A 10,464-nucleotide genomic window follows, 5' to 3' on the forward strand; every position below is an offset into this window, starting at 1 on the left:
TGCCGTCTTTGGTTTTTTGATTACTTGCTACCGAGTGTCATTAGGGACTGGTCCCATGTTTCTTCTAAAGTACAATGTGATTTGCCTAATTTAGGTTTTATTTGGCGCTATTTTGACTTTTTTATTAAGTTTTTTCTTGTTCAGAAAAGACAATGAGTTTTGGATGTAAATATTGTTTGTTGTTAATTGATTTTGTCAATTGGCAGTTCTCAACGTCCCCCTAATGTCGCATTATCAACTTTGCTAAATGATTTGAGCTTCAATCAATTTTTTATTCATACAAAATTATTTCTGTACAATAAATCTCTTCCTGATTTTGTAGACAATTAAGACCAAAATGTGGATGAGAGGGATTGGAACATTATGTGCGAAACCACGTTGCCGATTTTTCCATTTTTTTCTTCGATGTCACATGTAGAACAGAAATTACCAATCACTCAAAAACTAAACCGATTCAACTTTCTTAGAGAAGAGTATGCTGAGCACAGGTCATGTGTAAGTCCCAGGGGCCGGTGAGGCATGGCCATGGTCTCTACGTATTATTATTGGTTTGAACTTATCTCGCGCTTGTTTTCTTGCTTTTATAGATAATGGAATTTGAAATATCGCTATTAAGTGTATTGGTTCAAAAATTCTATCACTCACTTCAGTAAAAGTGATCAGGTTGCTGCTGAAAACTAACAATTAAAAATCATTTTAAAAATGAGAATCGTAAAATTGTCAAAGCGATAAATCACTTCGCTGTCTTATAGTCAAAACTCAGTTCTCCAATTGTTCTCCATTTGATAAAAGATCCAAAATTAGCCAGTCAAAACTAAATTTAGGGACCTAAAACATATTCAGGTTTCAAATAAATTATATTAGCGGAGCGTTTTCTATAATGGAGCGATATAAAAACTATAGTTTCTATAGGGCAGTTTTATGAGCCCAGGCGAAAAGTTAATACCAAATACCGTCCACGTCATTTTAATCATGTCTTGCATTGATTCAAATGAAAACTATCTTTAAAGGCATAAGACCGTTTGTAGAGCAGGATTTCAGATTAAATATGAGGTATTCAGTTAAAATTCTTTTCCTAAAAATGTAGAGCTTCAATTAATCAGTTTCCAGTTTTATCACTTTTGATTAAACAAATATTTCACCGAAAACACTATATTAATTCAAATGCTTTTCATTGACAATATCGTGCGGTTAGCAAAAAAGCGGTTTTTAGGTAATATATCAAACGTTTGGATAAAGCGCGATTGAATTATTTTAGTACAAGGAGGCTCGTTAATGTGCGTTCTCAATTGATGTTCCGACCCGAGCTCATCTACATTTTTGACCCAATTGTCAACCAATTGAGGAGATAACCAAAAATAGATGTTTGAGTTAAAAAAATTGTTACACAACGAAACAACTAATTGAATTAATTAATTTCCATTAAAAAGACAACGAAAAACCAAATGAACAACAAAATAAGCAAAAACAAAAATTTCACGGCAAAAACTCAAAATCTAAAACTAAAAGCAGTAACAACAACGCATATTGTCCAAAAAACAAAACATCAGTACAAAACATAATATCAATAGAAACATAATAACAATCAATAAACAATCTCAATAAACATGTTAATTTTTGATTTACAGGGAATTGGATGGGACCTCTCAATGATGTGAATAAGTTACTTGTTGACGAAAAGAACATAACTGAAAATCTTCGGAAACGAATATTATCACTAACTTCAAGATCATTCACTAAAAACTGACGGAATTGAGTAAAACCATTCATTCAATCCTCAATTAGAAACTGATGAGACATGGCAGCATTTTACGGCTACATAAAGAAAAAAAACAACGAATTTACAAAACATAATAGCGAGAAGTGTCGAAGCCATTAAAAATGAGCTTTTCAGTAGAAGATTTACAAGCTTTAACCAATCTTTTAACAGCAATAGGATTCTTCTTTTGCAACAATATGACTTCAAAATATCAGAAATATTTACATATATATTAGACACGAAATTTTTTAGAAAACCCGTAGTATCAACGCCACTAATTTCAATAACTTTCAACGGAAGTCAAAAATGCGCTAACTTATGCCTGGATGCGAAGACAAAGATGTTTGTCAATCAAATAGAGTCAGAATGGCATCACAATAAGTCCTATGACTCTGAAAACATCAAAAATACAGGCGAAAAAAAGAAAATCAGAAGAAAAGTGTAAGAAAGTGTTGAAGCCATTTAAACAATAAGTTTCTACACGAAAACTTTAAATATGATCCAATGAACGTCTTCCCTAAGCCAATTAGAACTATCAATGTTACGGTAATGTGATAAGATTTCGAAAGGAACCAGAATCACGAAAAAATTATTCAAAATTTAAAAAAAAACTCGTGGTATTGAAGTAATAAAACTAATAGTTAGAAAATAAAACAGCTAACGAGATTAATTATGGTTGCAGTAGAAAACAAGGTGTCCTGTCATTACAGAGACTGGCTTAAAAATCACAAAATTAGGTTGAAGATCAGTTATTTTTCAAAAAAATATTCGAAAATTTATTTTTAAAATCTTAACAGCCATTAAGCTCAATAGCTTTCAACGGAAATCATAAAATAAGCAAAGCTACGCCTTGATGGGAAATTAAGTATATTTTTCATTCATAAGTCATCAAGAATACATCACAAAAACTCATACGACTATAAAAACAACAAATGAAGGCAAAAACAAAAAATTCAGTAAAAAAGTAAGAGAAGAATGTGTCGAAGCCATTTAAACACTAAATTTTTCTCATGAAAATTTATCTAGGATCCATTTAACGTCTTCTCAAAAACAATGGAAACTATCACTTTTAGGATAACGTGAAAAGATTTCAAAAGGAACCTAAATAAGGAAAAAAAATATTCAAAAATTTTTAAAAATATGAAAACTCTTGGCATCAAAGACATAAAACTAACACTAAAAAAAACAATAAACTAGTTTAAGTTTGATTGCATTAGGAAGAAGTGGTTTCTGTCATTACTGACACTGACTTACAGTTCACGAAAAAAGTTCAAGACCGGTTAATGTTCAAAAAATTATTTTTAAGACTTAACAGCCATTAGTTGTCCACTCAAAGCACTAGATAGGTTCACTTAAAGCTGAATAGGAAGGCTATTGCACTTTAAGTCAACGATTCTTTGTCACAGTACTACAAAAATTTAGTAAAATCTCAAAAAGTGACTAACAAAAAATGAAAGTTTTCTAAAAAAACATCTCACAAATTGAATTCGAATTTATTTGATGGTAAACTTCCCTATAAGACCAGAACTAGCCTTTTCATCGCCTTTCGTCTATTGGCAACACAAAATTGTTTAATTTTGTAGCGTGACATGTAATTTTGAATTAATATTTTTTTTGGAAAAAAAATCTTAACTTGAACACAAATTACGCTAAAAGTGAATAAAATCATGGCAAATATCCCGTGTCCACACAAATGTTTACACCTAGATAACTCCTCGAAAACAACGAAATTCAAAAAAAAACTTCTTTTTAATTCTGCATTCTAGGCTGGACGAGCTTTTTAATGATGCCACTGACATTTCTCTACGATGAATATATCAATCGGCCAAAAATTGTCTGAACAAAAAAAACCATTTGAATATATAGTTCCTCCCACCCCCACACAAGTGGGGTCGGAACAAAAATAATAGCTGCAAAACGTTCAAGTCTCAAACTTCCTTAATTCCTTGCAAAAATTTTGATAGAACCTGACTTAAAGATTGTCATTGCTATTTTTATATAAATTATGCACAATAATAAGGAAAATTAACACAATAGTGAACAAATTAGGGCTTTATTTTGACCTTTTGTGGCGTTGACAGCCATAAATCGTTAATTCTAAACAAACTGAAAAAAATTAACCGAAAATTGAGAAAAAACCCAGAGACAATTCGATTCCTGCTGCTAACAAATTGACACGCAAAAAGGAAATAAAATATTTTAACCCTTATCAGTGAAGGCAGAAGTCTTTTGGCGTGCCAATTGCTAGTGACGGCTTGTTTCAAATTTTTATTGTAAGTATAATTTTAGTTACTATATCATTCAGAATGAACACTTAATTTATGTGTAGGTCTTCAAATAGGACCGCTTGTGTTCTCCCAGCGTAATCGACGCTTCCAGATATTCAGAAACAGGCTTTCTTAAGTTGATTGAGATAACACCACAGTTTTTGTGAATCTTTAAGAACAACAGTTCTTATGAATCACTAAATTGTTTCGGTTTTCTAGAGTAAAAAACTTTCCTCTTTCATCAACAGCCCAAATATTATAGAAAAATTTGAATACAATTTGAAAAAAATTTGTATTCGAGACATTATTTATATCTTCATGTGCACAACAAACATTCTTTGGCAGGCATTTGATAAACAGTTTTTAAAAGCATTTAATGCTAAGAAACGTATTAAAAATCAATCAAATAGTTTTCAAAAATCATCATTAAAAACAAATTACGTCCCATTACTGAGGATCACTTTATGTCAATTGATCTGAATTATTAGTTTCCAAACTGTGAAATAATTCAGATAATTAGAATTGAAAGAATCCATACATAATTATATAATTTGCAAATCAAAATTTGAAAATCTTTACAAATCTTTAAAAATTATTGCTAAACAAATCATCAGTTAATTCAAATTTTTTACTTCTAAGAATGTATATTATTATTTATTAAAACACAACCAATAAGTGATAAAATTTCATTAAAAAAATATGCACTATGCAAAATTTTATAAAAGTTTTAGTTTTATTAATAATTTCTTATGGCTCTGCTAGGGTATATTGCTGAAAAAATAAAATTTAGGAAAATTAATTGATGAAAACGGATGGTCACAAATAGACGGCATTGACATATTAATTATGTTCACTTTGTTCAATTGTTAGCGCTTCGCATCCATTTTTAGGTTCACCCCATGGTTGAATTTCACCAGAACCCAGTAACGTATAAAATACTCCACCAAGCACTGAACTGACTCCAATAAAGTAGAAACAATGTAACCATAACTCGCTACTGTGAATGTTCTCTTTCGTAAACCCGTCTATAACTAAAGGCATAAACATTGCAACTAAAGCTGCAATTGTGGCCCCTACAGATTGAATAGTTCCTGCAAAATATGGTGCAATATCGAGACAACTGCAAAATCCACCTGCGTACAAGAAACCAAAGAAAAACGAAGCGGTTGATATGAGACCAAATGCTAATTTAGACTGGCACTCGGCATATCCGGCTAGTATTAGGAAAACTGCGGTAAAGACCGAACAAATAATTTGATTGATTTTCCGAATAGCTGTTTTTGGAACACTTTCCTTCTCATGTGATCAATATTATTTTCAAAACAAAACAGTTGCACCCTCTAATGCTGATAACTTTATTAGCTACGAAGTACGCCAGTGATATAAAACAGAAACATTTGCAAAAGAATATATAACCTAAGATTACTGCAATGTCCTAATATTCACCAGATTTCAGAGGCTTTGAGATTTCAAATTAACTTGAAAGATACCACAAGTCTTTCGCTAGTAAACGTCCATCAAAATTAAAAACAGCCTGAATAAAAATTTTAAATCAAAACAGTATGAACGCAAGTCCAGTTTACGAGGGAGGTTTTTCAAATTCATTTGCAGTATTCCTGTTTCGAGGGCTGTTTCGAGCTGAGGGATGTCACGAAAACTTATCCAATTCCATTTTATCCAATGCCATTATACCCAACCTGCCATTTTGCCCAATACCAACTTTAATTTACCCTTTTGTCAAAATTACCGGAACGAGAATTTAGCCGACTATATATTATGGAACTATCACAACCGAACATGGGATTATATTGCCCACTTAAGTATGCTTAAACAACCTGGTAATAGCGACTGCTCATTTGTAATAATTGAATAAAACTATCAGAGCATTGGGTAAAATCGCATTCGCTCAAATAGAATTGTTTAAATTGTCATCTAACCCAGCTGAGGGATTTCAGCAAATCGAGCTGCATGATTACCTATTCAGTTGAAGGATTTCCGGAGAGATGTAATTTTGCTGAAAAATTCTTTCATTTCTTTTGGGTTGCATGGTTTCATTTTTAGTAAATTTGAAAGTTTTTTCCACCAACAACTTCAAGGTATCTAAGCAAAGTTCTTTCGAAAATTTAACAGCAATCTTCACTGAAAAAATTATTTCAATAATCCAAAATCATATTCAAGATCCTTTGTAGCCTGAATTCCGAAAAAATAACTTTCCTAATACTGTTGAACTGCGTTAACGCAACACAATTCCAAAATTTGCTAACAAAATTCCACAATATTAAAATCCACAACAAGTGGCAATAAATGCCTCGGTTTAGTAGCTAATTACACAATTAATTGCACTGAATGGTCGTCAAATTAAACCGTCGCTAACACTGGTTATTAATAGCCGCAAAGCGATAGCTGAGGCTAATATTGGCCTTCTCCTGGTTTTTTAATTTCGTCGTCAAGATTTTTGTTAAGACCATATGACGTCACAAACACTTCAAATCTGCAATTTGTTCATTCGTTCACGCAGTTTTAACTGAATTGCGTGCGTGACGTCATTTTTCACTCTTAGTGGAACGAGTTTTTTTGTTCATTTTCGTGAAAGTTTTTGGTGACATCTGGCTTACTTCACTCTCAAAAATGACCTCCACACTCTGAAATTGATTTTTCCTTACTTCAATTCAAAGAGATAAGGTCAAGTGAGTGTGTGTCACTCTAATTGCAGATCATTTAAGAGCATCTAAAAGAAACAGAAAAACATTATGCAGATTCTTAATCAAAACATAACATCTCATCCTTTAATGAAAAGAATAATTTATTGGTCTGTCTTTTTTTACTATCTTTTTGAGACTGCAGATCTACGCAACTATCGGGGCTATTTTCTGGCAATCTGCCAGCTATGTTTTCAAAATTTTAAGCTGACGGAATTTTCGCCAATCATTTTTTTAAAAGTAGGTCGGTAATTTTGATTAAAGAAAGGAAGTGCGTTAAGGTCAAAACCGCAATTCAAGCTACGGGCGTTGTAGACTGGATTTCATTATGCTTAGATTTTCTAATTTTGCGAAATTCGGTTACTAATTTTCCTAAACAGCCCAGATTTTTAATTTAACCCAATTCTTAAAATTAACCCAATTAACCCAATTTAACCCGTAATTAAGTTACACTCTTAAAATTTGATAGGTAAATTTTGACCAATTCAGGTCTGCCTTTGCGGAGTAATGCCTGATTTTCCTACACACAAGGCCAGATTTAAAAACTTGCAAAGTACATGTTCGGAGTACGGTTGCTTGACTTCTGCTAAAATCACTTCAAAATTCTGAATTAAATCTGAAACAACAACGCGGTTCTCGACGAATGTCCGATTTCCTCAGTGATTTCATTAGAGTCACATAAAATACGCAACTTGAAACACTATGAATTAAATTATAAGGTTTTACCATGGGGAAAAGGAAACGGTTCCCTGTAGTTGATATAACTTTCCGCTCTCGTATTCGGTCAGTGACATAAGCAGGGAATATTGAACCCAACATATTGCAAAACCAGAGAAAAGCGCATAAATAGCCATCTAAGTCGGTGTCAAAATTCAATACATTCGAGAAATATAAAGGTAATCCTGTCAGCAGAGCGTAATCAACTACATGCAAAGAAATTAGAAGAATTACAAACGCGTGAAATGGAGGACTTTTTAACATTTCTTTCCAAGGAATATTGGATTGAACTTGGTCCTTTATTTGAGAGGATGCAAGTATGTATTCACGCTCACTTGTCGAAATCCTCGGATGACACTCGGGCGAATCTGCCGACGTATAATTCCATACAAAAAACCAAATAACTCCAAAGATTCCATTCATTAGGAACCCTAATGGCCACCCACCCAGGAAATCAAGAGTACACAGCAATCCTGCGCTCGAGTAGCAGAAAATTAGACCAAACGAGCATCCAGAAAGCGAGAGCCCATAAAATAATGTTCGTTCCATTTCGGGCGACCACCGGGCTGTTAGGTGACTAAATGCTGGGATAGTTATACCCTCAAACATACCCTCAATAACACGCAAGGTTATTAACCATGGCACCCCCAAATAGGCAAAAGGGGGGTTCAAAATAGACAAAAAGCTCTTGATTAGAACAGAGTAGCCCATTATGTTTTTGCCTCCATATTTGGACGCAAGATATCCAGCAGGTAATTGTGTGATAACGTAACCGTAAAAATGGGCAGCAAGAATGTTAGCTTGTTGGGTTGTGGTCCAGTTAAATGTTCCTCCGGTCAAACTGGCCTTTTGAGAAGGAATCTGTTACAAATTTTCCCTATCCCAATTGGACTATATTATTCTTGCAAGATGTACGCCCGGATCTTGGAAAATAAACGTTATCTTGCAAGATAGGCGTTAAACGCAAGATAACTGCTAGATTTCCACTGGGGCCATGCTTTTATAATTAAAACTCTTAAAAATATTAATATAATCTTGTAAGGTTCTACAGACCTAGATCATGGATGAGCCTAGATCATGGATAGGGCGTTATATTTTATAATTTGAACGTATGAGTTGAAAATCAAGTAAAAACATTCAGCACTTTCAGCTCATATTTTATGTATGTTTTAGACCTCTCGAAAGCCCCCTTTCTTACCCGAAATGTCGCGCCTTTATAGTGATATTTTCTATAGATTTTAAAATTTGAGAAAGTCACTTTAAAATTCTGACTTACATCTCTAGCGGCTACAAAGTTTTCGTCGAATTTCTGATTATATCAGTGAACTCATTCGTGTCACGTGACCTATACGTGAAAGTTTGTTGGACGTGAAAATCGGAACAGATCCCTGAGAAGTTTCAGACACTGGACAATTTTCGTCGTATGAGCCGTCTTTGGTCCCCTGATCGTAAACCATCTCCACAATTGCAATACTCATAATCACACGCATCGAAAACAAAGTCCCAAAGCCCAGAAACCCGAGAAGGGCAATTTTTAACCTCGTAGAACACAATTTTTCACAGGTTGTCTCATGATAGTTATAATCGTCATTTCGGAGCATTAAGTTGTCCAGTTCAGAAGAATCACCAGCAACAGTCATTTTTTGAGGTTCTCGAATAATGCTATAATTGTGGAAGGCTGTCGTTGGGAAGCAAACTAAGCCTAGAGTAACTGAGGTCGAGTTTTTTGTCCCAAAACCCAAAAATACTTTTACTTAATCACCGTTCGTTTTTAGTTTTGTTATCACTATACTTTTACTATCAGTATATTTTTATCATCAAAGAAAAATGGAGAAAAAGGAGAGGAAACGTAAATGCGCATGAACAAAAAATACAGTAGAAATTTTCCAGACTAGAATAACCTCGCATGATAGTAAAATCAGAGCTTTACTCCAATCGAAAGATCAGAACATTCTAGAAAATTTTCAACAAGATCACTACCAAATGTTAAGTAATTTTCAAATATATATTACGAACAAAACTACCGTTGAACATATACCTCATGTGCTCACGTCGCAAAAGCCAACTTACTTCTTTTCGTTCATAACAAGCTTTAAAACCAGCGCCAAAGTTTAATTCGCAAACACTGAACTCGAAGAATCATTTTTTGCAATTAAATTGCTGATTACTCATGAATTATTTACTCCCTGGCTATGTAGTCATATATACGTGCTTTGGCATGCAAAAATTAGTGTACCTTAAGAAGTTCAAAGAGAATTATGTTCGTAAGATAACAAAAATTAATATCACAGTATTTTCGTAGACTGATACAACACGGTTAGATATTTCTCTTCGCTATTTCAACCTGTAAATGCATATCTGATGTTGACTCTTTCAAATCTTCTTTGTATTGGAGTGGACTCACCACCCCGACTTGACCGATTTCCCTTTTAGTGGAGAGACACAAAAGCCAACTTATTCTTTTTGCTGAGCTTTTTGGCTTCCTTGCCAATTTGCTTCCTATCTTTATTTGTTCCGACCCCTCTTGAGGGGGGAGGAACTATATACTCAAATGAGTTTTTTTTGTTCAGACAATTTTGGCCGATCGATATATTCATCGTAGAGAGTTGAGACTGGCATCATTAGAAAGCTGTCCAGCGCAGAAGATGGAATTAAAAAGATTTTTCTGATTTTCGTTTTTTACAGGGAGTTATCGAGGTTTAAACTTTTGAGCAAATAGAGTGAACTTTTTTAAAGAAAGTGTTGTTGATTTCATTTTAAAGACAAAAATATTGCCGGCTATTTTTATTTAATTTTTTTTGTCAAAAACTCTGACTAAATATTTCAAAATTCAGACTTTTCCATCAAAAACAGCACGAAATAAGTTTCTTTAGTCCACTCTGATAAAATTTGCAGGAAGTGCACACCCAAACACCACTAACACAATCTTTTTAGACTTAAAAGGGGGCTAATTCCACTTCAACTTCCGTTGGGAGTGCTCTGTAAATAAAACTTTGCCGTTTTTTGCTAACTTTATTCGTTG

The 10,464-nt window shown here is 33.6% G+C and overlaps 1 protein-coding gene across 1 annotated transcript; it reads right to left on the reverse strand.

Annotated features, from left to right (window-relative positions):
- Window positions 1–759: 759 nt before the first annotated feature.
- On the reverse strand, window positions 760–9,239 carry LOC142340468 (sialin-like). Its single transcript, XM_075391043.1, has 3 exons — window positions 8,783–9,239; window positions 7,452–8,303; window positions 760–828 (listed from the first exon to the last, which is right to left on the reverse strand). Exons 1-3 carry the CDS (start codon window positions 9,080–9,082, stop codon window positions 760–762), a joined length of 1,221 nt encoding a protein of 406 aa, XP_075247158.1. The 5' UTR covers window positions 9,083–9,239.
- Window positions 9,240–10,464: the final 1,225 nt, after the last annotated feature.

The sequence above is a fragment of the Convolutriloba macropyga genome, chromosome 5 (genome assembly GCF_964194025.1).
Source record: "Convolutriloba macropyga chromosome 5, txConMacr16.3, whole genome shotgun sequence".
In the NCBI taxonomy this organism is placed as follows: domain Eukaryota; kingdom Metazoa; phylum Xenacoelomorpha; order Acoela; family Convolutidae; genus Convolutriloba; species Convolutriloba macropyga.

Excerpts from the sequence above, each read along its gene's own strand:
- LOC142340468 (XM_075391043.1), bottom strand. The coding sequence starts at position 9,082 with ATGACTGTTGCTGGTGATTCTTCTGAACTGGACAACTTAATGCTCCGA. Across the intron at positions 8,304-8,782 it reads AACTTTCACGTATAGGTCAC|ATTCCTTCTCAAAAGGCCAG; the intron begins GTGACACGAATG and ends AATTTGTAACAG. Across the intron at positions 829-7,451 it reads ACCGTTTCCTTTTCCCCATG|GTCCCTAAATTTAGTTTTGA; the intron begins GTAAAACCTTAT and ends AATATGTTTTAG.